At 56.4% G+C, this 27544-nt stretch overlaps 1 protein-coding gene across 1 annotated transcript; it reads left to right on the forward strand.

The window, feature by feature from the left end:
* The first annotated feature begins 20 nt into the window (after nt 1-20).
* On the forward strand, nt 21-27069 carry PPL (periplakin). The gene is made up of 22 exons (XM_053957788.1): nt 21-104; nt 9501-9600; nt 10227-10381; nt 10845-10965; nt 11480-11605; nt 11909-11950; nt 12068-12229; nt 12664-12771; nt 13279-13374; nt 14351-14473; nt 15368-15514; nt 16258-16409; nt 16928-17025; nt 17274-17431; nt 18325-18503; nt 18604-18742; nt 20080-20273; nt 20593-20743; nt 21031-21114; nt 21657-21773; nt 22402-22494; nt 23513-27069. The coding sequence occupies exons 1-22, from the start codon at nt 43-45 to the stop codon at nt 26195-26197; spliced, it is 5292 nt and encodes a 1763-aa protein (XP_053813763.1). The 5' UTR covers nt 21-42; the 3' UTR covers nt 26198-27069.
* Nucleotides 27070-27544: the final 475 nt, after the last annotated feature.

Here is a 27544-nt window from a genome sequence, read left to right on the forward strand (position 1 = left end):
GGACGGGCAGGAGGAGCGCGGCGGGCGCCGTGCGGGGACGCGATGCACTCGCTCTTCAGGAAGCGCAACAAAGGGAAATACAGCCCCTCCGTGCAGAAGAAGAGGTGAGTGAGCCGGCCCCGGGCAGACCCGCTCCTCCCGGGACGAGCAGAGCCGCCATCCCGCGGATCCCGTCCCGCAGCATCCCCCCCGCTCCGCGCCGGGGCTCGGCAGAGCTGATCCCCTCGAGGAGTGGGAATCCTCCCAAAGAGTGGGAATCCCCCCAGGTGTGGACACCCTCGAGAGTGAGAACCCTCGAGGTGTGGATCCCCGAACTGTCGGCACCGCCCAAGGAGTGGGTACCCCTGGAGGTGTGGGCACCACCGAGATGTGGACTCCCTTAAGTGTGGGCACCCCCCGAGGAGTGGGTGAGGAAGCCTGAAGTGTGACATTCCCGAGGTGCGGGCACCCTCTGAGTGGAGGTAGAGCCCCTGAGAACCGTGTGGGAACTCCGATGTTTGGCCCCCCCCGTGAAGTGTCAGCTCCTCCCCGAGCCGGGTCCATCTCGTGCGCCGGCTGTGGGCACAGAGGTTGTGTCTCCCAGTTCCCCTCCCACCGCAGCAGCTCCAGCTTCGCTTCCCAGGTGTGTGCTGGGTTAGCTCGTAGGGAAAAATAGTCTGGTTGTTCTCTTCCTTCGCCCCTGTTCCCTCCGGACCAAGGATTTGGTCCATCGTCGTTTCCTCGGCTCCCTCTGACGGGGTGGGGATGTGTTTCGGTGGTACTGGTTGGTTTAAAAAAAAAAAAAAAAAAAAAAAGGCAGCGTGTTGAATGCGCCCTGTGAAAGGTCACTGATAAAAGGGAAAAGGTGTAAAAATCCCTCCCCGGAAGGCTCAGCCTCTCTGGGCTGAACGGTGGACAGTCCCCAGCCCCTGCCTGCACCGGGATGTTTTTCTAAATAGGTGGATGTTGGGATTCATTCAGAAACGTGTCCCGTGTTTCCCAGAGGAGCTGCAGGGGCTCTGGAGCATGTGGAGTGCTCCAGGATTCTGAGTGATTCAAGGATTCATGATCCCAGCCCGTGGCTGTTTATCCCCTTCCATTCCTCTCCACCGGCACCAGTCCTGGCTGGTGGAGTCCGAGCAGCCGCCCTCTCCCAAAAATCCTCCTTTGGGAAGGAAGCTGGGGAGCTGGTGCAGGGGCTGAGGTGCCTTCGAGGAGCCAGAGAGGGACCAGTCAGCCCAGAAGGCGCCGACATTTCCCAAGCAGGGGAGCCCCTGGCCGCTCCCTGCCCACGGGAGCGGGGCCGTGGCGGTGGGAGGGTGTTCCCCGCCAGGGGAGCCTCTGCCCGCTGCTGCCCTGGCACAGGGGATTGCGGAGCTCCCTCTCCTGGGGCTGAGGCTCCAGCCCTGGGGAAGGCTCCCCCGGCAGCCCGGCTGGCTCGGCAGGGCCGCCCAGGCTCCCAAAGCCCGGGGCGTGCTCTGCTGTCAGATGCTGCCCCGGGGAGGGCAGGCAGAAGGAGACGGGGGTGGCACGGAGCCCTCGGAGGCTCCGCACCTCCCTGGTGGCCCCGGCATTGCCCCAGCTGAAGGATGGTGCCAATACCCAGCGCATTTCTGAATTTCGGGGGAGTTAGTGGGCGGCTGGAAAGTGAGAAACCCCGCAGCAGGGCTGGCAGCACAGGGCTCCGGGAGCATCAGGATGCTGTGAAGCAGGAGACAGACCTGCACTGTGCGGGGTGCCCACCGTGGGGCTGCGCTGCCAGCCCTGGGTACCCCGTGCTCTCTCCATCCGCCGGGGATCGGCTCAGGAAGGAAGAAGCTTCCCTCCGCCGCCCTGCCTGCAGCCCAGCGGCCCTGGGCAGGTGCCAAAGCACCTCCGGAGGCTGCGGGCCAGGCTGAAACCTCTGTTTTTCTGGCTGGTGGTGGCTGAGGAAGCAGCGCAGGGCTGTGCCCGGGGCCACCCTCCCTCCCTCCCTGCGCCCCGGCTGTCCGTGCACACCTCGGGGAGAGCTGTGCTTATTAGCCTCAATTTGTTAATTCCTGCCTTGGAGTTTACAAACATCTGTGAATCCAGGGAACACTCCCACCGTGTGGAAACAGCCCCACCATCAAGATGGGGAAGCCGGTGCCGGTACCCGACCGGTTGAACAACTTGCTGGAGAAGGATTGCGAAGAAGTGAGGAGCTCCTGCCCCGTCCCCTGCTCCAGGCACTGCCAGGCTCCCAGGCGGCTCCCGCCCAGCTCTGCTGCCAGGAAAACAGAGCAACACTCCTAAAATCAACCGCCCGCCCCCGCCGTCAGCAGGGACCGGGATTTCGACACCGCGGGAGCGCGGCCTCATCCCGCGGCCCGCCGCGCTGCGCAGCGGCTGCGCCTTGGGCAGGGCGCGGTGCCAGGGCGCTGCCCGTGACGGAGCCTTCAAAGCACCGAGGGACAGGGCGAGAACCCAGCACCGGTTTGGCAAGAGAGAGGGGCACCGGAGCGTGTCCTGCCACCGCCGGGAGCCAGGGCCACGGGCTCAGCTGCGGGAGGCAGGGGCTGCCCAGGGAACATCGTCCAGCAGCAGCAGGTCAGAGCCTGGAGAGGAGCCATGGGAGCCTTGGTGGCTTCCTCAGCCTCGGGACAAAGCCTGCCCAGGATGAGAACAGCATGAACAGTACTGGCACCCCTCCCCATGAATAACTCTTTGTCCCCTGGATGTGACCCTGTCCCAACCCCAAAGTGGCCCTCAAACTCCCATCCAGCAGCACCAGGCCCCAAGTCTCTCCTTAGGAATATCTGCTGCAGCTCTGTGATCTGCCTGGGCTCGAGGCCTCCAGGTTCAGCAGCCATCCCCACCCAGCCCTGGGCATCTCCTGGCCTTGGCTGGGGATCCTGGAGGATTATGACATCTCTTTTGTCTTCTCATCCTGGTGACTGCTCTTTTGTCTCATGGACTTGATTGCTTTATTCTGCTCTCATCCCTGAGTCTCCTGGGAATTCAGCCATGACCACTGTGTTGTTACATGGATGTATGTCCTGGAAGGGAAGGCACAAGCCTTGAACAGAGCCACAGTGTGGAGAAAATCATCAGCCTCCTTCCAAATCATGTTCCTCAAACACCTGCCATGCTTAGAAAACAGGAGGTTGGCTTCTTCTTTTTTTGATAGTCCAGGCTTGGCAGGCAGAAACAGTGAGGGAGTTGCCCTCACTGAAGTGCCCAAGGCCAGGCTGGACAGAGCTTGGAGCAACCTGGGATAGTGAAAGGTGTCCCTGCCCATCTAATTCAAACTATTTGATAATTTCATGATAAAAACCAGTTCAGCCTTCACAGCTGCTGCTGAAACTCTCCCTCCTGGTAGCAGGAAAGTTGTTCATCCTCGGGGTGAGAGCACCCACCCAGGAGCGCTCCCAGCCCTGGAGACCCTCACCAGTGTCACTCCCCAGGTAAGAGGGCGTGCAGGCACTGGGACAGCTCTGCCTGCAGGGCTGGCACCCATTTCCAGAGGCTGTTTGGAAGGGCTGGAGTCAGCAGGTGAGTCAGGAGCTGCTCAGGGCTGAGGGCGGAGCGAGCCTCCCATCACCCGCCCCATTTCTGCCCTCGTTTCCATGCAGATTACAAAAAAATATCACCATTCCTACGAGGAAAGATAAATACAACTGAAACAGGCTGGGCTGAGCACAGCAACCCTGCTGTCCAGCTACACCCTGACGTGGGCAGCTTGACAGAACTCTGCTCTGAGTTTTCAGCCAGATCCTAATCTCTCCCAAACCTGAATTACCGTAGCCAGAGCCCAGCCCTTGTCCTCTCTACCCTGCCACAGTTTCACTCCAGTGTCATTAAATGCAGCATGAGAGAATTTCATGCAGTGGGAGCTGTGGCTGGGGGAGCTTTAAGGACATTTATAGCTCTGTGCTGTGGTCTTGTGGAGGATTTGTTCAGTTTAATTCCTCCTAAAGTCTGGCCTCCAGCAGCAGGGCTGACATGGGAGAGCTTTCTATGAAATCTCTGTAAATGGCCATTGAATGGGGATGGAATTGAGAGCAGCAGTGGGTGGGCACTGCCTGCTGTGCTGATTGTCCCTCCCCGTGGTGGGATCAGACCCCATCCCCACCCAACTCCCCTGTCCCTGGCCAAGCCATCCCACCAGGAGAAGCCTCTGGGATGGGAAGGTTTCCTGACAGGAGAGCAGCATCCCTGAGCAGGACAGAGCCCTTCCCATAACCCTCCCAGCAAGGATCAGGCTCATGGGACAAATTCCCAGCAGGAGCCTTCCCAGGGAACTCGGTCAGCTGGAGCGGTCAAAATTCAGGAGTGTCTGAACATCCTCCCTTGGAGGGATTAAGAAAACAGCCTCCTTGTTTGGAAAAAAGGAAACTTGAGAAATCAAAGGGATTTTCTACCACCTGCCAGCAAGCACGAGACCTTTGCACATCCTGGAGAAACTGATTTCAGGGAGGTTTGCTCCAAAACCTGCTCTTACCAGTGAGGGTGCAACCTAATGAGAAGAGAAAAAGAAAAAGGAATAGAGGAAAAATCCAGTTTTTAGCAGCAAAGGTTTCACATTACAATAATTATCATCATATTTGTCTGTTGAGAACCTCTCTTAATAAAAATACCCCAACAAATCACAACTAAAATGCTAAGAAAAATCACCAAAACCCTAAGAAAATGGAAGAAAGAAAAACCTGAATCCTAAAAATCCCCCTAAGCCTTCAGAAACACCTGAACCCCTCTGAAAGCAAGGTCTTGAGGGCAGAACTGTGGTACATGGATGAAGTGCTGTCTGCCAGGGTGCAGTTTCCTCCTGGTCCTTTAGATGGGAGAAACCCCAAAACCAGCTCCCATTCCCCATGGGAATGACCTAGGGTCCTTCACCCCAGCCAGGCAATGGCACTGACAAAAATCAACTCGTGTGCTGAACACAGCTTTCCATGAGAGAGATCATTTTTTCCTTCCTGGCCAGAGAATGTTAAAGTTCTCCAGAAATGGCAAAGCCAGATTTTCCAGGCTTTTATTTATTTTTTTTTTCATCTCTCAAACAAAGCCTCATCTATCCCAGCAGAACAGCTCTGCATTCCCCCCCTGTGCTGCAGCCTGGCAGGGGTTGTGCCCTGGGCACCTTCGCTCCTGGCTCTGCTCAGTCTCGTGTGTGCTGCCCATCCCAGCTGGGCTCTGGCCAAATCCGGCCCTTCTCCCTCCCTCCCCAGCTCTGCTCCATGCTCCAGTCACCCCCAGCCTGTTTTCTGGCCCTGACATCCCTTTGTCTTCCCCTGCCAGCAGCTCTGCTCCAAAGCCTGGATGCATCCATGGCTCTTCCTGGCAGCTTCCCAAAAGAGCCACGTCCTATCAATCCCATCCACACACTTTTCCTGGGACAGCCAAGGCTTCCTCACTGCTTTGGCCAACAATCTGTGCTTCTCCTGCACAGAATCAAGGAATGGGTTGTGTTGTAAGGGAGCTTCAAGCCCATCTCATCCCACCCCTGCCATGGGGACACCTTCCACTATCCCAGGCTGCTCCAAGCCCTGTCCAGCCTGGCCTTGGACACTTCCAGGGATCCAGGGGCAGCCACAGCTGCTCTGGGCACCCTGTGCCAGGGCCTGCCCACCCTCACAGGGAACAATTCCTTCCCAATATCCCATCTATCCATGCCCCCTGGCAGTGGGAAGCCATTCCTCCTTTTCCTGGCACTCCAGCATCTTCCCCCTTGCAGCAGATGAAGCCAAACTCCTCCATCCCCTGGTAGGGAGATTTCAGCCAGGCTTCAACTTTCCTGTTTGACATCCAGCTGGATGCAGGGACAGTGCTCCTCCTCTGGTTTATCCACATAGCCCCAGCTGTGGTGGGGACAGGTGGGTAATTAATTGGCCTGATGGTAATTAACTGGCCTGATATTCTCACACCAGTGATGTCCAAGCTGGTTAATGAAGTGGCACCGAAATGACAAGTGTGGAGAAATCAATACACAAATAAGAGAGATCTTAGATGAGAGGTTCCCATTCTCCATTTCTCTGTTTGCTCCTGCACACTTGCTATCCCTGCATTTCCAGCAGCAGTGGCATGGGTGGAGCACAGCTGAGCTCAGGGCAGGACAGGGTGCACAGCAGCAGCTCCCCGATGCTGCAGTTTGGGGTGCAGCTCCCATGGGAGTTTTTATGAGAGTTCCCTGTCCCACAGCCTCAGCTGGTGACTCTCACCTAAACCACAGAGGTGGAGAGAGCAAAGGGCTCCTCTGGTGTGTCAGCAGAGCCCAGCCATGCCCACGTCACCTCCCAGCATGTCCTTGCTCGCTCTGAGCAAGGCTGCATTTCTTTGCCCTGGTCACCCAGACCTGCAGTTTCTGATCACAGGCCAACCATCCCTCCAACGCAGGGGACGGCCCTTCTCTGTGCCCCCTTCCCCAGCCCTCACCTGCTCCCCGTCCTGCAGTGATGGAGAAGGGACGTCACTGTCCCCAGGTGCCACAGGGCTGGAGGGTGACTCTGCCTCAGCCCTGGGTTCTGGGAGTCACTGGGGGCAGGAGGTGGGCAGGGGGGTCCAGGGGCAGCACCCCCAGCTTGGGAAGGGGTTGGCAGGGCACAGGTGATGACAGGGATGAGGAGATCTTGTGGCTCCAGCCTGAGAGAGGAGCAGAGAGAAGGGGACCAGGGGCTCATCCTTGGCCAGACAAAACGTCCTCACCCCAAAGGGGCTCGGCAGAGCCGGTACCTGAGGGGGAGGGTCAGGGCCAGGTGCTGCACTCACTACTTCCAGCACCTGAGATCAGTTTTGCTGATGCAAAGTGAGCAAAAGGCTGGGCCGAGGCTCCAGGCTCAGCTCCCCAGATCAGCAGCCTGAACCACAGCCATGGATCCAAAAAATCCCTGCCTTAGGTTTATTTCCTCCCTACAATTTAGAGGATTCAGTCAAAACTAGAACTAGAAAAAGGTCAGACTTCTCCTGGGTTTTAGGATGGTTTTCCCATCCATGCTGCAGATCCACTGAAACCCTGAAGATCCATCCTTGGACTTGCTGGAGTCACTGAGACCAAGGCAGGGCACAGGGACAGGAACCAGCAAGAGCTTCCAGCTCGTGCCCAGCTCAGTGCCGGTCCAGCTCCCCGGCCCTCACAGTGAGCATCCCAAGCTCCCACCTGGATAATGAACCTCCCTCACCCTCCAAGCTCAGGTGGCCCCAGTGCATGGGTAGAAGGTGAGGAAGGCTCCTTGGTGGCCACAAGCTCTGCCAGGATGCAGGAGATGCCAGCTCTAAGCAACCATCACCCGCAGAGACCCAAACACGTGCAGCACATTTCAGTCACCCACTCCAAACCACTGATTCCACCTGACTGCTGACCTGGTTTCTGTGGGATGATGAAGGTTGGAAGAAACCTCAAAGTGGATTTTGAGGAGCTACTTCTACCCCTGGAGCAGGAGCCAGCCACCCACATCCCATCTCCCTGCACCCTCCAGCTGTGATTATTGAACACAGAATGAGAATCATCCCTGGAATTATTGCAACCACGACTCCCAACGACCCTTTCCTTGTCTCCTGTGCCCAGGAATACCCACTGGGTTCATTGCTGCTGGTGCAGGAGGTGCCAGGCAGGCAGCAGGCACAGTGAGAAGCACAAACCTCTGAGTACCATCCTGATGATGCAGCTTCTATAAAAAGAAAAAAATCAGTATAAACCATGCCCATACCAGAACTTCCCAGGGAAGTGTGAACTTTTCTGGAGCTGTTGGATGCCACAAGGCTCCTGCAGCCTGGGGCAGGTTTGAGGTAGGGAGGAACAAGCTCAGAGCTGGGGTTTGAGTTTGTTCTGCTGCACTGAAGCGAGAGCACACAGGGCAGGCAGGAACAGGTCCTGAAACTCAGCACCAGAGTCCTGGGGGAGCTGCAGCACCAATCCTGGGGTCACTTCTGGGCCCTCCCAACACTGAGGGGCTGGAGCATGTCCAGGGAAGGGAACAGAGCTGGGGAAGGGGCTGGAGCACCAGGAGTGGCTGAGGGAGCTGGGAAGGGGCTCAGCCTGGAGAAAAGGAGGCTCAGGGGGGACCTTGTGGCTCTGCACAACTCCTGACAGGAGGGGACAGCCAGGGGGAGTCGGGCTCTGCTCCCAGGGAACAGGGACAGGACAAGGGGAAATGGCCTCAAGCTGTGCCAGGGGAGGTTTAGATTGGATATTGGGAATATTCCTTCACGGAAAGGGGTGGTCAGGCACTGGCACAGCTGCCCAGGGCAGGGGTGGGGTCCCCACCCCTGCAGGGATTTAAAAGCCATGTGGATGTGGCACTTGGGGACATGTTTAATGGTGGCCTTGGCAGTGCTGGGGGAATGGTTGGACTCGATGTACTTAGAGGGTTTTCCAACCTTTACAACTCCATGATTCTACCTGGGGATGCAGGAACTCTCTGTGCCATGAGCCAGCACTGCTGGGATGATGCTGCTCCCCAGCCAGCCCCACTCGTCCTCTCCAGCTGCTCCAACAGCAGTTGACACTTCCAAGTGCCACATAAAGATTAATTCTGCCACCACATAACGAGGTCATAAAGGCTCATATTAGGGTGGTTGGGACTGGACTGAGCCAGCCCAGGTGGCAAAGCAGCACAGCTGGGACACCCCAGCCTTGCCAGCAGCCTCAGCTCCCTCTGGCTGCGGGGATTTGGGGGGCACACCCTGCTCCTGCCCCTGGTCAGGGGTGGGAGAGCTGCAGGCAGTGCCTGGCACACACCCCTGGAGCTGGCCTTGGCATGCTGCAGCCTCTCCTTGCAGCCAAGTGACAGCAATGAGATGAAATGTTTAAAATAACCCCAGCAATGCAGAAGCTGCGTCACGGGTTGTTCTGCCTCTGCTCCAGCTCCGCTGTCCCTGTGCTTGGATGGGAAAATTTGGGCTGGCCCTGCACCCTGCCAGCCTGGCCAGTGTCACCCTGGAAGCAAAACCAGTGCCCAGCACAGGAGAAAGCACTGCAAGAGATGCAATGTGTGTGATCCATCCCTTTCCTGGGTTTAAAGTGTGAATAACTCCTTGCAGAGAGGGAAGCTCTGAGCGTGGCACAGAGGGGCAGAGCAGGGCTGCAGGCAGGGGCTGCCCACGGGCAACAGCCTCCAAAGGGCCACCTGCCCTGTGGGCATGGGGGCCAGGGCCTCCCTGCTGCTCCAGCTCCACTATTTCCACACTGGACCCCCTTCTCAGACACAGGATGGGATTGTTCGGGTGTCTGTGCAGGGCCAGGAGCTGGTGACCCTTGTGAGTCCCTTCCAGCTGAGGATATTCTGTGATTCTCTCCCTGTCCCTGCTAAGAGCTCTGCTCTTTCCTGCTGTGAAGCCGAGGGAGGCTCAGGCATCGCTCCCGTTTCCACCCGTCCCCCACCCCCTCCTGGACCACTGGCTGAGTATTTTGGAAAGTCTTGGAAGGCAGCAGTGAGTCACACACAGCTGCAGTGCCTGGCAGGCTCGGCTGGCCCCCGGCCACCCCCGGGGTCACGGCACCCCCGGGCACCCCCGGGAGCTGTGGCTGCCTCTGTGGGGTGACGAGACCCCCGTTCTCTCCCCAGCATCTCCAGCAAAGAGCTGACCGAGCTCATCGAGCGCCTGCAGAAAAATGCTGACCAGGTGGAGAAAAACATCGTGGAGACCGACTCCCGAATGCAAAATGTAAGCAAGGCATGGTCCCACACTCACAGGCTCTCCCCTCTGCCTCCTGCCCCAACCTTTCTGCACTTCCTGGGCTCTCCCCTCCTCTCCTATGGCACGTGTGGGTGGCTGCCCAGCCTGCATTGGTACCTGGACTCTGATGATCTGCAAGGGTCATTTAAGGGTTATTGGGGTTGCCCCAGCTCGTGGGAAGAGGGTGGGAGGGTGTTCCAGGGCAACAGGGCCCCGAAATTCCAGTCCTAGCCAGGGGGGCAGGACTGTGCAGAGTGGGGGTGTGCATCCCAGCAGGGAGCTGGGGTGGAGGAGGAGAGGCCTGAATCATCCTGGTCCCAAAGGATGCATCCTGAGGCAGCTCCCCAGCCCTTCCCCAGCCGGTGAGATTGGAGCAACCTTGTCAAGTGGAAGGTGTCCCTGCCCATGGCAAGGGACTTGGAGCTGGATGGTCTTTGAGGTCCTTTCCAACCCAAAGCATTCCATGATCCTGTGACAGGAGAGGGGAAAGTAAAATCCATCCCACGTGGATGGGAGACAGCAGAGCTTCTGCTCCTCTCCAGTGCCAAGAGAGAGGGGTGGGATGACCTCTTGGCCACCAAGTGGTGACCCTTCCTCCTGTCCCCACGGCACAGGACCTGCACAAGATCAAGGCGTGCCAGCTGGCACAGTACAAGGAGCTGACAGCACAGAAACTCTCCGAGTCCGACAAGCTGCTCTACGTGCTGGACGGGGACGCGGCCGTGGCCCGGCACATGAAGCACCCCCAGGGGGACATGATCACAGAGGAGTGAGTGCCACGGGGGCACTGTCCCCAGAGCCCTTGGACGAGGGGAGGCCTCTCTAGGGGCTCTGCTCGGCTGCTGCCTGCAGTGGGGGGGGTCACCTCTGCATCCCAACTCCCGTTAGGCTGTGTGACCCAGACCATCCTGGGCACGTGGAGTGTGAGATGATGGCAGCGTGGCAAGGTGGCACCTGCCCACTGTGCCCCACACTGTGTCCCAGGTCCAGCCTGCCCTGAGCTCACAGCCACGGGAGTGGCCCTGGCAGAGGGCAGAGCACAGGAACCTCTGCCCTCTCCCTGCCCAGCCATTGCACAGCAGAGCTGCTGCCATCCTGCCTGGGCTCTCCCCTAAGGACAGCCCACCATCCACGGGAGCCTGGAGAGGATCAGCTACACCCACCAATAATGCCAGCTAATGCCAGCCCATGCCCACATCCTGCATCCAACTCTCACCTTTCCCTTCCCACAGCATCCGGCAGCTGAAGGAACGCGTGGAAAACCTGCGTGTGAAACATGGCCAGATCTACAACTTCCCCCTGCAGCACATCGAGCCCCAGGTCGACTGGTCAACAGTGATCGAGGAGAAACAGGTACCAGGGGGGCCTGCAGTGTCACTGCCTGGCCAGTAGCATCAGCTGGGCAGGGACTCCTGCAGCTCCCCATAGAGAACCTGGCTCTTGGAAAACCTCTGGGCAGCTCCATCCTGGGAGCTGCAAACAGCTGGGTGGCAGGGGAGGGGCAGAGGTGGTGGGACAAGGCCGGCTGCTGTGGCACCACAGTCAGTGCTCAAGGTGGCACCACTCCTGGCCTCAGCATCCCCAGTCACCACCTGCTTTAGGCTCTACTCCACAGCCTTTATTTTTCATTTCATCCCACTCCCTACACTCTTCTAGCCAGAGAAGGGTTTAACCTCCCAAACTGGTTTTCCCATGGCTGCCCTCCAGCACAGCTGATTTCACCCACACGCTCCTGGGGCATCCATACACTGCAGCCACTTGAGCTCATCCAAACTCAGCTCCATGACCACCTCCAAGAGGAGTTTCCTAGCTCTTGGCAGCCTCACCCCATTCCCCCATTGCTAACCCCAACTCCTGTGCACCCCAGGATGCCCTGAGCAGCAAAGGCTTTGGGACTGACCTGCCACTGGTCAACAGCCAAGTAGAAGAGCACAACATCTTCCACAACGAGGTCATGGCCATCGGGCCACACATCGTCAAGGAAGGAAGCAAGGTCAGCTCTCCTGCCCCTCTCCCTGCTGCCCTGAAGGGTCAGCCCTGCCCTGAGCCCTGGATGAAGGGGAAGGTGTCCCACCATCCAGGGTGCTAGAGCCCAGAGCAGGTTTGGGTGGGTGCCCAGATCCCCTCCCAGCTCGAGAGCCCAGCATCGCATGCCGGCTCTGGCTTTACAATGAGGCAAATCCCATAAACCACATCCCCTTCCAGCCTAAACCCACATCCCTCTGCACCCTCAAGCCCCTGTCAGTGCACTGCTCTCCAGCCACTGCTCCTAACCCTTGCCTTGCTCCTCCTCCAGGAAAACATGAGCGACTTCCAAACCAAATACCAGAAGCTGCTGGTAAGAGCCCCTGGATCCTGGGGGAAGAGCCCTCCTGGAGGAGCCCCTTGTTGGGGTGGCCCTGGGGGACCCCCAGAGAGGAGCTTTGGGCTGAGCTGTCCCTGTGCCCCTGCGCAGGCCGGCTCCCAGCAGCGGCAGCAGGACCTGAACTCGCTGCAGGATTACATGCAGCGCTGCACCAACAAGCTCTACTGGCTGGATCAGCAGGCCAAGGACAGGACCCATTACGACTGGAGCGACCACAACTTGGACTACCCCAGCCGGCGCCGCCAGTATGAGGTCTGTGCGCTCCCCGCAGCCTGGCCCTGCTCCGGCTGCTGCTGGGCAAAGGGGAGCTGGGCACGGGGCCAGGGGAGCTGGTTGGGGGCAGGAAATGTTCCTTCTCCCGTGCCTCAGTCTCCCCCAACCCATGGTGAAGGGCTTTGAGATGTGCAGCTGATAGTACAGGGATAGTGAGGTTAATCCTTACCTCTGCCAAAGATAACGTGATGGGGAAGTGTCCCCATGACAGGGACAGCTCCCCCACCCTCCTGTCCTTTATCTCAGCGCTGGCTTGGCAGCAGTCACATCTTTAGCAACATCTGCAAGGGAAGGAAAAGTGAAAGCTGCAGTGGGAGAACAGCACACTGTCTTGTGGAGCTGCTCAGCCCCAGAGTACAGCCAGAGTCCCCTTCCTTTGCGTGGGGATCAATATCTCACCTCTCTCCATCCAGAACTTCATCCACCGGAAGCTGGAGGAGAAGGAGGAGGCCATCAACAAGCTGCATGCTGATGGGGATCAGCTGCTGGCCCAGAACCACCCTGGGAAGAATGCCATCGAGGTGAGCACCAGGGATGGGTCCCAGCTCTCCACCCACCCTGGAGCACGGGCGACTTGGTCAGCCCTTCTCCAGAGTGGCACCCAGTGCCAACACCACTCGTGACTTTAGTTCCTGAGATGCCAAGGGGGAAAAAGCCTCCTTCACTTGCAGATATGTAAACATCACAGGAGGAGGAAAGATAAACCTAAGGAGCTCTCCCCATCTTCCTCATTCCTGTGGCAATTACCTTGTGCCCACCTAGAGAGGATAAACTATGGTGGAAGCCTTCCCTGTTTGGTGGGAGGATGGACACAAGGATGTGCCACCTGCACACAGCCTGTGTTCCCATGGGATCATCCCAGCCTTGGGTATTCCCGTCCTGGGCTCCCCCTGAGAGCTCCTGGGTGGCTCCAGAAGCAGCCAGAGAGCTGCTCACTCAGGATGGCAACTGGGACTTCCTGGTGGGCAGTTCAGGCTTCTCCTGCCTCGGGGGTCCTGCTGATGTCCCCTCCCACCCCTGTGCTGCAGGCTCACATTGAGGCCGTGCACGCCGACTGGAAGGAGTACCTGAACCTGCTGATCTGCGAGGAGAGCCACCTGAAGTTCATGGAAGACTTCCACAAGGTACCACATCCTGGGGGCAGTGACTTGTTGGAGCCCAGAGAGCGGGTGCTGGGTTGCAGGAGATCCTAGAATACAAAAATTCCTGCTATTCTGGAAATTAAGTAGAAGAGATGGAGTGCTCTAAAACCAGGATTTTTAAGGCTAGGAGAGCACCTTGAGCTGATAGAACACAAGTAATAATTGCTCAGGCACCAAAGGTAAGTGATTGCTTGGCCAAAGCATGACTTGCAGAAAGCTTCTGTTCCAGCAGAAGTGTCGTGAACCACAGTCGGCATCAGCTTCCTTGCCCCCAGGACAGCAGAGATCCCTCACCCCCAAACAGGGCATGGGGAGAGCTTGTGTGCTCCTCTGGGAAGCAGAACAGGTCCATGTAGGAAGTCCCAGCTGCCACAAGCCGAGCTGCCCCCCGGGGAGCCGGGCACAAGGGCTGAGTGTCCCAGCTGAGCTGGGCAGACAGATGTCTGCTGGATAAATGGCATCTGACAGCCAGGGAGGCTCTGCAGGGGAGCAGGTCGGGCTGGATTCCTCTCCCACAGCCTGGGCGTGTTCACCACCCGATGAGTCTCTTGCCAAAGCTGAGCCGTGGTGCCCAGCCCAGGCAGTGCCTTTTGTGGGGATCTGCCAGAACAGCTGCCCCAGGGGATGGTTTGTGTGTGGAAGGGCTTGGCTCTCCCTTCTGCTGGCGCTGGCAGTGGTGGCACCACACACCGTGGTGATGCTGTCCCGGTGAAACAAAAGCGAGGGCAGGGAAAGATGGGACTTAACAACTCTGCATGGAATAAGCTGCTCCTTCCTGGTTGTTGTTTCCTTTGATCTAATGTCCTGAGCAAGGGAAATAGTGATCCCTCGTCTTTCTCCACGTGTTCTAGGTGTTCAGATGCCCAGAGTAGCTCCTGGTGGCTGTGTGAAGACCATGCAGGGTCTGCTCCATGTTTCAGCAGGATCCTCTCTCACAAGAAACTTTCCCTCTCTGCAGTTTCAGAAGGACACCAAGGATGCTCAGGAGCTTTTGAAGAAGGTGGATACAGACCTGGACCTAAAATTCAGCCCGGAGTTTAAGGACAGATACCAGCTGGAGTCTCTCCTCCGGGAGCTGGATGTGAGTGTCTGCAGGCAGGACTGCAGGGGAGGCAGCGGCAGGAGCCACTGTCCCCATGGCACTGGCGCAGGGATGTCCCCACCCGTGTGGGCACCTGGCCCAGCTTTCTCTACGGGCAGCAGCAGGGCCGTGCTGCCTCCCCGTGCCAGGCCTTCCCCCAGCTCTTCCTTCCCCCCTGGCTAGAGATTGCCTCTCCCCTAGCAACGAAATTGCTCACTGGGCTGGTTTTTATTTGTTCTCTCATTGAGTTAGTGCTCGTTAAGGGTGGGAGCATAATTAGACCTGCTGCCAGAGGAGGTTGTGGAACTCGCTGTGCTGCAATGAGCTGGGCTGGAGATTGCCCACTTGGGAAGGGCTGTGCTGGGCCTGAGCCCGAGCCCGAGCCTGAGCCTAAGCCTAAATCCAAGCCCAAGCATGCTGCAGCAGGCCCAGCTGATGCAGGTGTCCTGGGACAGCTGATAGCTCTTCCCAAGAGCTGTCCCTTCTCCTCCTGCATGCTCCATCCCACTTAACGTCTCGGGATCTCCACCTTCAGGGCTAGAAATAGAGCAGCTGCTGGAGAGCCTTGTGACAGGGCTGGAATCAGAGCTGGGAGTGGAGCTACCCACCAACACACAGCCATGCCAGTGTGGGCCGGGCACCAGGAGCCCTGTCACTGTCCGCTGGCATGGCAACCCCTGGGCATGGTCCCACTCCTCAGCCCGGCTGTGGAAGGAGGCAGGAGTGTGCAGGAGCATCTGGAACAGGAACACAGGGCTGCAGGAGGTGCCTTCAGCACAGAAGGCACAGCCTCTGTCCCGGCTGCATGGGAATGAGCTCCTCCCTGGCTGGGAGAGCCCAGGAGTTCGTTCTTCCCCTGTTTTCCTACTGTTTCGTCTTGCTGCCCCGTGCCAGGACCAGGAGAAGGCCCTGGACAAGTACGAGGCCGTGGTGAAGTCGCTGCAGGAGCGCAGCCAGCAGGTCCTGCCCTTGCGCTACCGCCGGCAGCCGCCGCCGCAGCCCATCCCCGTGGAGGCGCTCTGCGAGTACGAGGGCGAGCAGGTACCGCCGTCCCCGGCCCGGGAGCGGCAGAGCCGCCGCGGCACCGCCTGCTCCGCGGGCACGGCAGCGGGAGCGGCACTGGGGGAAGGAGCGGGTTTTCCCAAGCAGCGGTGCTGGCTCCTGCGGGGGGAGCGAGGCAAAGGTCGCCCTCGCCCCGGTGGGAAGAGCAGGTTTTGCAGCCGAGGAGCAGTGGGGATCTGGGGGAAACGCAGCCTCGCTGCCTCTCACACACCCTGGGGATGTTGCGACAGCACAGCTCTGTCACATTCCCACGCTCCCTGAGCTGGTGTCCCGGCGTGTTCCTGACCCAAGGAACGCCCCACCGCCACCGGCCGTTCCCAGTCCACATCCCCTCATGCCCACCACCACCGGCTCAGTCTGAGGGCTGGCCAAAGGGACGGGACAGCAGAGCCGGCAGCCACCACGGGAGCGGCAGGGCTGGGACAGGGGCCAGCAGCTCCAGCTCGCTCAGCTGCCTGCTTCTCCGAGAAGGAAAGGCAGGACACGGCCCTGGAAACGCCTCCTCATCTCTGCCCGAGTGGGAATTCGCTTGCCGTGGCTGTCGCAAGAGGCACGGCTTGGTGCCTGCAGGCTGCGGGCAGGGAGGAGCGGGCACACGAGTTTCTGGCGAGGGGCAGACTCCGCGGGGAGCCGGGAGCAGGGCTTGGGGCTGTGCCGGTCCTGCCTCCGCGGCTGCGGGCGCTGGTTCCGGCCGTGCTGCTGTGACCGGTTCTGTCCCCCAGGGCCAGATCAGCCGCGGAGCCCACTACACCCTGCACAGGAACAGCGGCGACGTTTGGGAAGTGGCCGACAGCGCAGGAGACACCATCAGCGCCCCCGGGGTCTGCTTCATGATCCCCCCGCCCGACCCAGAAGCGATAGCCCTGGCAGACCAGTACGTGCCCCCAGCCTGGGGCAGGACCGTCCCGCTGCCCCTCCGGCCTTTGCCTTCCCCAGCCCCAGGCCCTGCCACCGGCGCTGCACTCCGGTCTGGCGCCCCGGGGCTCCTGCCCTGATTCCCACAGTGAAGCCCTGCCTTCTCGAAGCCTCGGGCTTCCTCCCGGAGGGACTCCTGGCCCTTCCTGCTTGCCCGCAAGATCTCACCTGGCAAACAAGGGGCCGGCTCAGAGCCACCCAGGTTCCCCCTGCTCTGGGGGGTCATTATGGCAGGGGGAGCTGCCCACTCCTCCCTCGGCAGGCAGGTACCTCTCTGGCTGCCCCTCCCCTGTCCTAATGAAGACGCTGCTCTACCCCAACATCGGGTTGAGGGTGCTTTTTCCCCCACTTGCTTCATGGCTGCTTCGAGGGAGCAGCACCCACAACCTCTCCAGATCTGGAGCTCCTTCCTGGAGCAGTGCCGGGATGGTGGAGAGGCTGAGGGTCTGGCTGACCTCCTGTTGTCCCGTTTTGCAGAATTGCCAAGCTCTATGTGACCGTGAAGGAGAAGACCAACAACTGCAAGAACGTTCTCCAGCAGCGCTATGAGGGGCTGAAGGCAGACAGCATTGGAGGTGTGGGGCAGGAGGGCAGCCTGGGGCACAAAAAGGCTTGAACTTAGGTGGTGGAGCATTTTATGGAGATGTTCCCATCTCCTAAGGGTCCTGGGGACAACAGTGCTGGATGGCTGGGGGGCAGAACAGCCAGGCTGTGGTCACAGCAGGCCAGGCTCGGGGAGTGCAGCAGGCTTGGCACTTGCCAGTGGGACTGAGCCCACACCCAACTCCAACCAGCTTTAATCTGGTCTCCTCTTGTTGTCCAGATGCTGCATCAGTTCGGGGACGCCAGCTCCTGGCAGGGCTGGAGAAAGTCAACAGTGACCTGGACAAGCAGGAGAAAGCAATAACAGCAAACCTGCGCCCGCCGCTGGAGCAGAGCCGGGCAGTGCAGGACAGCACCGAGCGCTCCAAGGACCTCAAGGTGGGGCTGCGGAGCTGAGGGACGGTGCCTGACAGAGACCTTGCTCCCAAAGGGTCTCCAGCAGGGTTCTCAACAGCCAAGGGTGCTCAAAGTGCTCCCTGAGCCCTGGAAATGGGGTGTGGAGTGATGCTCACAGCTTCTTCCAGTAGAGATCGGGAGCAGCCCTATGAGCAGCCTCAGAAACCCAAAACCTTTGCCTTGCTTCTGGCCCAGCTCAGCCAAATGGGAAAAAGGTGATGGCTGCAGGTGGTGGCTGTGAGGATGAGAGAGAAGCCCTCAGGTTTTGATCCTGCCTATCATCTGAGCACAGTTAGCTTTGCCACCGCTATCACCAGCTCAGAGAGGAACAGGAAAACCCTTGTGGTCCGAGGCAGTTTCTCCTTGTGGACCTGCTCCTCCAGGCTCCAGTGCCAGTAGCAACCAGCTCCTTTCCTCTTTTTCAGACCCCTAATTAAGCCAGGCTCCGTGCCACAAACCTCCCTTGGTTTAGGAGGAAGTTCAGGTCCTGGTTACATCACTTGCCCAGGGCTGTGTCAAAATCCAGGTGCTACCACAAGAGAAAGCAAATTGCCCCAGCTGCCTGCAGCACTTTGATGTCCAGGCAAGGATGCATCTGTCAGAGCCCAACAGCCCAGATGAGCCCAGCATGTCTCTGACAGAGCTGGAGCTGCTGGGAACCACTCCCCAGCTGGCGTGTCCTCGCTAAGGAGAGACAGGTCAAAAAAGAGTCAGCCAAAAATATCCTTTTGTGCTCTGCAGGGCTGGAAGGCACCTTCCACCAAACACAAATCCTCAGCCTTGACTTCCTTCCTTGCCCTGGAGAGCCAAGTGTGGCTCCTCTGTAGCCACCAGGTCCTGGCTCAGCTGCTCTAAAGGCTTTGTTCCTCCTGCAGAACATCACCAACGAGGTCCGTCGGATCGAGCCTGAGAAAGCGAGGAAGATCCAGGAGTGCGAGGCCTTCATCGAATCCGTGCCCAACACGGGCAGCGCGACCCTGGTGAGGAACAAGGTGGAGAACACCAATAAGAAGTACGAGCGCGTGGTGCAGCTGCTCAGCGCTGCCCAGGAGAAGTAAGTCATGGCTTAAATCCTGGCTTGAGCCTGACCTAAGGCAGGATCCTGCAGGAGGAGGGTGCAGGTGTGCTTAAACGCCTTCCTTGTGTCCTTACAGAGTTGAGGTGGCCACAAGCCTGGAGAGGAGCCTCCAGCAAGGCCGAGACCTGCTGTCAGCCTATGAGAACAAGCTGGTCATAGATGACACGGTACCGGAGGACTTGAGGGTGGTGGACAGGAAGAAGGAAGAGCTGCTGGTAAGTTTCCTGCCCTGTTTGTGTGCTGCACCTGCACAAACACTTTCCAAAAGCTGTGGGGATTTCTGCTCAACTCACAAGTTTGGATCTGTTGGTGACAGGATTGCCTCCCCGAGCTGGGGGTGAGAACTCACCTTAACTGCAGTGATCCCCACCTACTTCAGACACAAACACCTCCCATCCTCAAATCCAATCCAACACAATCCAATCCAATGCCACTTGAAGTCTTGTGATTTGATGAAAGGACTAATGCAGATTGATTTCCTCATTCCCTCTCTACACTTGTGAGACCCTCCCACAGCAGGGCTGTGTTAAGGTCTGGAGTCCTCAGCACAAGAAAGTCATGGACCTGTTGGAGCAGGTCCAGAGAAAACACACTGAGGGCTGGAGCCCCTCTGCTCTGGAGCCAGGCTGGGAGAGCTGGGGGTGCTCACCTGGAGAGGAGAAGGCTCCAGGGAGAGCTCAGAGCCCCTTGCAGGGCCTAAAAGAGGCTTATAAAAGAGAGGGAGAGAGACTTTTTACATGGGCAGATACTGACAGGACAAGAAGAATGGTTTTAAACTGAAAGAGGAAAGATTTGACTTGGATATTAGGAAGAAATTCTTCCCTGTGAGGGTGGGCAGGCCCTGGCACAGGGTGCCTAGAGAAGCTGTGGCTGCTCCTGGATCCCTGGAAGTGTCCAGGGCAGGTTGGATGGGGCTTGGAGGAGCCTGGGACAGTGGAAGGTGTCCCTGGACATGGCAGGGATAGAATGAGATGAGCTTTAAGTCTTTTTCCAAACTAAAAACCTTCTGTGATTCTTAGAGAAGTGAAGGATAAAATGGTCTGGGAAAAGCAACACAGTGGCCTGACCCTGGAAAGATGGGCCTGGCAAGGCTTTGAGAACAGTTATTGCTTGGAAAAAGTACCCAAACTGGCAATTCTTCTGCTATAGAAAGACCAAGAACTGGCTAGGCCAGAATTTTCTGTGCTCCTTCAGCTTTTCCATCAAATCCCAAGTTCACACTAACATGGAAGAGCTTTCATTGCTCCTTCCACAGTTGCTGCACTGGCAAGAACAGGATCTGAGCCTGGCATGAGGAGCAGCAGCTATTTTGCACATTGCACGGTTACTTTTAAAGGTCAGCAGGTTGAGGAGGGAGTAAGAGGTAGCTTTTCTCCCTGTCAGGTTTACCAAGTGGTTCTGCTTACCATGTAAGCCTTGAACTTGTTTTTTTCCACAACTGGTGGCACTGCTGCAGCTCAGCCCTGCAGCTCCAGTGCAGTTACTGGAGTCAATGTGGATGGTAACAGTGTGAAACCCCAGAGAATCCCCCTCTCCTGCTTTTTCCCCACAGGCCATGGGCAGTGAGCTCCAGTCCAAGAAGTTCCTGCTCAGTGAGGCTGAGCAGAACCTGCAGAGGACCAAGACGTGCTCCAACACCCTGGCCAGCAAGTTCCAGGAGCACTGCCCTGACATCGAGCGCCAGGAGGCAGAGCTCTACAAGCTCAACCAGCGCTTCAACAACCTCAGCAAGCAGATCGACCACAGGTGAGACTCCAGGGCAGCAGAGCTGGGATGTTTGCTGTGGAGGTGGAGCCACGCTGGAATTGGGGGAGGCACAACACGGTCCTGGGAAGGAGGAGTTGTAAAAAGGCTTCCAGGGAGGTCTGAGGAGGTTGCTGGCATGGGCTGGCTGGGTAGAGCTGGGAAAACAAGGATTAGTTCTCTTGCAACAGAGGTGCCAAGAAAACAACTCTGGCTCAAATCCATGTCTTCAGGGAGCAGGGGAAGCGGGATGGGTTAAGAGGTGTCTGCAGCAGGCATGGGAGTTGGGACAGGACTGAAGCTGAGCTGATTTCCCCCACAGAACACAAACTCTGCAGAAAGCAAAAAGTGCCTACTCCAACTACCGCACCAACTACGACAAGGTGAACCAGTTCCTGTGCAACATCCCCAACTACGAGCCCCAGGAGACTGACAACATCCAGCAAGTGGAGATGAAGCTCAAGAGCCAAGCGGTAATTCCCAGAGCACCCTGGGCTCCGCAGGGAGAGAAGAGGGAACAAGACTAAAAGAAACAGAATTTAGATAGCTTCTAAACATCAAATAGAAAAATATAAATGTTTATTAGATTTATTCTTGTGCTCTAAGGTCCTGTGGTCCTCCTGTGCCTTGTTTGCACAAAGCAGGGCTGCTCAAGGAGTTTGGAATTCTCAGGGTTGTGAATTTAATGGTAACCCCCAAAAAGGCTGAAGGATGCACTTGGATGTTGTGTTCCCTCTGACCTGTATCTCTGTGCACCCAGGCACTGCTCAGTGACATTGCAAGCAAGGAACAGGAGGTGCAGAAGGTCTCTGCCACAGCTCAGCAGTACCAGCAGGCAGTGAAGGTAAGGACTGAAATTCTGCCTGTGAGAGAACAGAGAAACAGAGTACTTTGGGTTAGAAGAGACCCTAAAGCCCATCTCATTCCATCCCCTGCCATGGGCAGAGACACCTCCTGCTATCACAAGTTGCTCCAAGTTGCTGACCTGGGACACTTCCAGGGATCCAGGGGCAGCCACAGCTTCTCTGGGCAACCGGTGCCAGGGCCAATTCCTTCCCAATATCCCATCTAACCCTGCCCTCTGGCAGTGGGAAGCCATTTCCCCTTGTTCTTGCACTGCAGGCCCTTGACCCCAGTCCCTCTCCAGCTCTCCTGGAGCCCCTTTAGGCCCTGCAAGGGGCTCTGAGCTCTCCCTGGAGCCTTCTCCTCCCCAGGTGAGCACCCCCAGCTCTCCCAGCCTGGCTCCAGAGCCGACGGTGGGGTTTTGTGGCCTTCCCAAAAAATGGGTCAAGGGGTGAAGTTGTTAAAGCCTGGGCAGCTTAGGAGGAGCCTGTGCATGAAGGGGATGCAGTAATTTCACATTTCTCCTGGGAATGTCTTTCACAGGACTACGAGTTGGAAGCTGAGAAGCTGCGGTCCATCCTGGACCTCGAGAATGGCCGGAATGGCTACACCAGCAAGAAGCCCAGGCTGCAGTCCCCAGCTGCCAAAGTGAAGGAGGAGGTAAGCAAGGGCTGGGCAGAGGAGAGCTAAAGCAGAGGGCAGCTTACTGGGACCACTGGGAGTTTGAAAAAACACCTATATTTACAGTGGGGACCTTGGTCCCACAGGGAACCACAGGGAAGGGCAGGGAATCGGGAGGAAGGGATTTTTCATCATTTTTTTAAACCGGGCTGGCCAGAATGAGAGAGGGAAAATGCTGGATTTAACACTTTTGGAAGGGAAAAAGGAGGAGAAAAGCCAAAAACCTGGAAGTTTTTCCCTTCTCTAGACTTTCAGAGAGATTTCACCACCAAAGAAAGAAATACTTACAGTGAGATGAGGCCACAAGCTCCTTACTTATGTAGGATCTATTTGCTACCTACCTCAAACTCATCCTGCCTATAGAGGCAGGCAAAAGTGTCCACCTGGCTCTTCCTCTGCTTCCTCACCTGGTTCTTACTGCACCTGTTTTTGCTTGAGTAGAAAAATCACAATATGACCATGAGTATATCTGTGCATGAGAATCCCTCTCCCAAAACTCGGCAGTTCACTGCTGTAGGTTTTTAGAGGAGCACCCAGAACTACCAGTTTTAGGGCCTGATTGTTTCTGGCCTTCTCAAGCTCTTCCCAACATGTTTTTGCTCTGCAGGAAGCTGTTCTGGCAGCCAAATACACAGAAGTGAACGCTGTGAACAAGCAGAGGCTGCAGAACCTGGAGTTCGCCCAGAGCCTCCTGCGGCAGGTGAGTGATCACAGGAGCAAGGTGATAGAAGGGACACACGTGTAGGACCCAAGGACACGTGTGAATGGCACATGTGGGGTTCTGCCAATACAGCCTGAACTGGGAACAAGTCTAGCTGGTGTCTGTCCCCCTAAAGCATTAATCAGCAGACACTTAGATTGCACAGACCACCCGCCAGTTCCATTGCCCACTCATCCTAGGAAGCTCCATCTAGTTTTTAACTCTTTGTTTGCCATTCTGTGGCAGAGTTAGTGTCCCTTGTGGCTCAGAGCTTTGTTCTGACAGCAGCAAACATTTCAGAACTTCTCAGGCTGGGAACCTGCAGAGAGGTCTGTTTGCAAATGCACCCTGCTCAGAGTTTGGCATAGCTCAACTCCCTCCTGTTGCTTTGTTGGAGGCACTGATCTCCTGGTCTGGGTCAGGAACAGTGTGGCCAGCAGGACCAGGGCAATGATTGTGCCTCTGTGCTGGCACTGCTGAGACACCTTGAGTTCTGTGTCCAGTTCTGGGCCCCTCATGACAAGAAGGACTTGGAGGGGCTGGAGCGTGTCCAGAGAAGGGAACAGAGCTAGGAAGGGGCTGGAGCACCAGGAGGGGCTGAAGGAGATGGAAAAGGGCTCAGCTTGGAGAAAAGGAGGCTCAGGGGGGACCTTGTAGCTCTGCACAACTCCCTGAGAGGAGGGTGCAGCCAGGTGGGGGTCAGGCTCTGCTCCCAGGGAACGGGGACATGACAAGGAGAAACAGGGAGGGTCAGGTTAAACATCAGGAGAAATTTCTTCACTGAACGGGTGGTCAGGCCTTGGAAGGGGCTGCCCAGTGAGGTGGTGGATGTGTCCAAGGAATGACTGGATGTGACACTTGGTGCTCTGGGTTGGGTGGCAAGGTGGGGATCAGTCACAGGTTGGACTTGATCTTGGAGATTTTTTCCAACCTAAATGATTCTGTGATGATTAGCACCAAAAGTGTGATTAACTGGATTTTTTTGACTAATTCTTTTTTATCTTTTTGCCAACAACAGCAGCCAGAGATTCAGGTGACACAAGACTCTGCCCAGACCAAAAAGTCTGTAAGACCTGTGGAAGAAGTCTGGAAGTTGAAGAAAGAGCTTGAGGATGAGACTCAGCGTCGACAACAGCTCGAGGCAGAGATTGAAGCCATTCAAAACAACATTGTCCACCTGCAAAACCAGAAGCCCCAAGAAACTGTGGTGAAGAAAGAACTGGTGAAGAAGGTGCCTGACCCCCAGCTGGAGGAGAGTTTCCACAGACTGCAGCAAAACCTGGCAGAGGAGCAGCGCAAGAACCAGGCGCTCCAGGATGAGCTGGAGGCTCTTAAAATCCGGCTGCGAGTCCTGGAGCATGAGAAGAGGGAAGGAGGGCAGGAGTACATAGTGAAAGAGGTGCTGAGGATTGAACAAGATAAGGCTCAAGCTGCTGAAATCCTGAAACTCAAAGAGGAACTGGAAGAGCTCAGGAGGCAGGAAGGGACCAGGGAGAGTGAAGTCATCCTCTTACGGCAACAAATTGCTGTGCTGTCCAGTGAGAAGAACAAAGAGCAGGAGAAGGTGACAGAGAAGGAGGTGCTGAAGCTGCAGAATGATCCCCAGCTGGAGATGGAATTCCGGATGTTGCAGGAGACCAAGGAGAGGGAGAGTGCCCTTCGGCAGAAGCACGAGGAAGAGCTCAGCTTCCTCCAGGACAAGCTCAAGCGTCTGGAGAAGGAACGGGCCATCGCCGAGGGCAAAATCACCGTCAAGGAGGTGCTGAAGGTGGAGAAAGATTTGGCCATTGAGAGGGAGGTGAATGAGCTCCGGCACCAGTACGAAGATGAGAAGTCCAAGGGCCGCTCCAATGAGCGGGAAAAGGCTGAACTGCTCAGGAAGATCCAGCTGCTGGAGGAGGAGAACTCCAAGGTGGTTGTTCAGGAGAAAGTACGTGAGATTGTGCGCCCAGACCCCAAGGCTGAGAACGAAGTTGCCAACCTTCGCTTGGAGCTGGTAGAGCAGGAGAGAAGGTACCGCGGTGGGGACGAACAGCTGAAGAGCTGCCAGAATGAGCTGGCTGCTCTGAAGAACAGAGGGCCCCTGGTAGAAGTCAAAGAAGTCATTAAGGAGGTCATTAAATACAAGAATGATCCAGAAACCGAAAAGGAGCTACAGCGACTCCGGGAGGAAATCATAGAGAGGACCAGAGCTATCGAAAGAGCTGACCTGGAGATCTACCAGCTGAAACAAGAGATACAAGCTTTGAAAGACACCAAACCTCAAGTGCAAATGAAGGAAGTTGTTCAAGAAATCCTCCAGTTTCGGGAAGACCCCAAGACTAGAGAGGAGGTAGAGTCGCTGCGAGTGCAGCTGGCAGATGAACAAATGAAGCACATCGACCTGGAGAGGGAACGGCTTCTCCAAGAAGAAAAAGTAAGACTGAAGGAGGAAGAACTTTCCCAAGTGAAGGAGAAAGTGGTCCAGCAGGAAGTAGTGAAGTATGAGCAGGATCCTGCCTTGAAAGCTGAGGTGAACTCCTTCTCCCAGAGCATCGAGAGCGAACTGAAACAGATTGACAGCCTCCGTGAAGAGCTGCGCAAGCTGCAGAGGAGACGCTCCGAGCTGGAGCGGCAGCTCGAGGAGCTGGAGAAGGAGAGACAGGCCCGCAGGGAGGCCGAGCTGGAGGTGCAGAGGCTCAGGATCCGGCTGAACGAGCTGGAAGAACAGGAAAGAGAAACGACAGAACGAGTGACTGTGAAACAGAAAGTGATCCTTCAGCAAGATCCCCAGCAAGAGAAGGAGCACTCCCTCCTCAAGCTGGAGTTAGAAGAAGAGAAGCACCGCAGACAAGTCCTGCAAACTGAGCTAGAAGCCCTGAGAAAGAAGCTCCTTTCTTTGGAGAAGATGGAGGTCAAGGAGAAAGTGGTCTTTTCAGAGAGTGTCCAAGTGGACAAAGGAGACACGGAGTACGAGATTCAAAAGCTGAAGAGCAACCTGGAGGAAGAAAGTAGGCGCAAGAGGGAGCTGGATGCAGATCTCAACCGCCTGGAAACCAGGCTGTCTGAGGTGGAATTCAACAACTCCAAGTCGTCAAAGGAGCTAGACTTGTTAAGGGAGGAAAACCACAAACTCCACCTCGAGAAACAGAACCTACTGATGGAAACAAGGAGACTGCAGTCAGAGATTGAACTCACTGCAACAGAAGCTCAGGATTTGAGAAACATGACCCATGTGGACAGTGGAATAAACCTGGACTCCAGGTTCCAAGCTTTAGAAAGAGAGTTAGAGGATCTGAAGCAGTTATCCAGAGAAAAAGATGCAGAGATTGAGCAACTCCAGAATCGCCTGAAGACAGTGGCCATCAAGAGGGAGCAACGAGAGAACCACCTGAGGCGCTCCATCGTGGTCATTGACCCCGACACGGGAAAAGAGATGTCTCCAGAGGAAGCTCACGTGTTCGGCCTCATTGAATGGAGCCTGTTTGTCAAACTGAAGAGCCAGGAATGTGACTGGGAGGAGATCTCAATAAAGGGTCCCAACGGGGAATCGTCTGTGATCCTCGACAGGAAGTCTGGCAGGAAGTTCTCCATCGAGGACGCCCTGAAGAGCGGGAGGCTCACCACAGCCCAGTACGACAGTTACCTCAACAAGGAGATGTCCATCCAGGAGCTGGCAGTCTTGGTGTCCGGAAGCAATTACACAGCGCTCGCTCCACTTTAGAAACTTCACTTCAAGAGCAGCCAGTCAGAGCTGCAGCACCTTGCAGACATCCAGATCACTGCAAAGCCTCGCCCTCCTCTGCATCTTCCAAACTGCTACAGCCTCTGCCCCAGCCATGCTATGCAGCCACACTGCTTGTTGTCACACACTGCAGAAAACACCACCAGTAGTGGAAAACATCTGCCAACCTCCTGAAACCCCTCTTCCTCCCTACCTACCAGAAAACAAGAGAAAGCCTTAGGACAGTGAAGTGCCTCAAATCCAAAAGACTCAGTAGAACCTGCAGTTTCCTCAACTCTTACTCACATAGTCGTGTACGAAGCCGTGTCAGGAGACTGAAGGTCCAGGTGACTCCGAGGTGACCGGCAGGAGCTGGGTACATCAGCTGCATGTTGATAAGCCAGACAGTCCCACCGTGAACAACTGACCGTGAACAACGATGGGCTCGTCCTCTGAGAAAACCAGCTCTGTGGAAGCCGAGGTTTCAGCCCAGAATCACCACATCAAAACTCACCACCACCATTTGTTCACCTCTGTGCCTGTGCTGCTGGGGAAGAATGAAGGTGTACTTTGATGGCACCAGCCATTGATCCAGGAGGAGCATTCACACACCCCAGAGGTCAAGGAAAAGGACATGAAGAGATGGCAGAACCACCAGACACAAGGGCTTGCGCACAGCATGCAAGGGAACCCAATGCAGAGGGCCTCCCACAGGCAGCTCCTTCACTCGTGGTTAAAAGCTGTTAGTGCTGGTGTTTTCCTGGATGGAGTTACATGCAGCTACATGTTTCATTTACTTGTGTAAGGGAATGGGGAATAGAGGGGAATTCTATTTATAGTACAAAATAAAAATGCAGTGGTTCCAATCAGAAGGTGTTTGGTCTTTATTAATTATGGCAGCCTCCTGATCTTTGGCTGTATAAGAAGCTGCCATTTAGGAGTCAGAAATAAAACACTAAGATTATTCATTTTTAGCTGTTGGCTCTTTTCCAAGGGGAAATTGCTGGAGCAGCATTGAAGCTGGGACTAATGAGCAGCATTAGATGGGAGTGAAGTGCACTAAAGAATGTGACTGACTGCAGGAGAACAGTGGATTACACTGGGATGGTACCTTTCAGAGCCCATTCACTTCCTTTTGCTCAAATTTCAACTAATATCCAAACCCTGGGGATGTCCACAAAGCAGTCATAAGCATTCCCTGCTTATTCCTCCTGGCTCTGGGGATTAACACTACTATTTTACCTTTGTGAATGAAGAGATCAGGGAGGATCTCACTGGTGCTCTGGGGTCTGAGCCCCACATGTCCTTTAAAGCAGAGGTCAACTTCAAGCACCATTAGGAGCACAG

This window comes from Vidua chalybeata, chromosome 16 (genome assembly GCF_026979565.1).
Source record: "Vidua chalybeata isolate OUT-0048 chromosome 16, bVidCha1 merged haplotype, whole genome shotgun sequence".
NCBI classification, from domain to species: domain Eukaryota; kingdom Metazoa; phylum Chordata; class Aves; order Passeriformes; family Viduidae; genus Vidua; species Vidua chalybeata.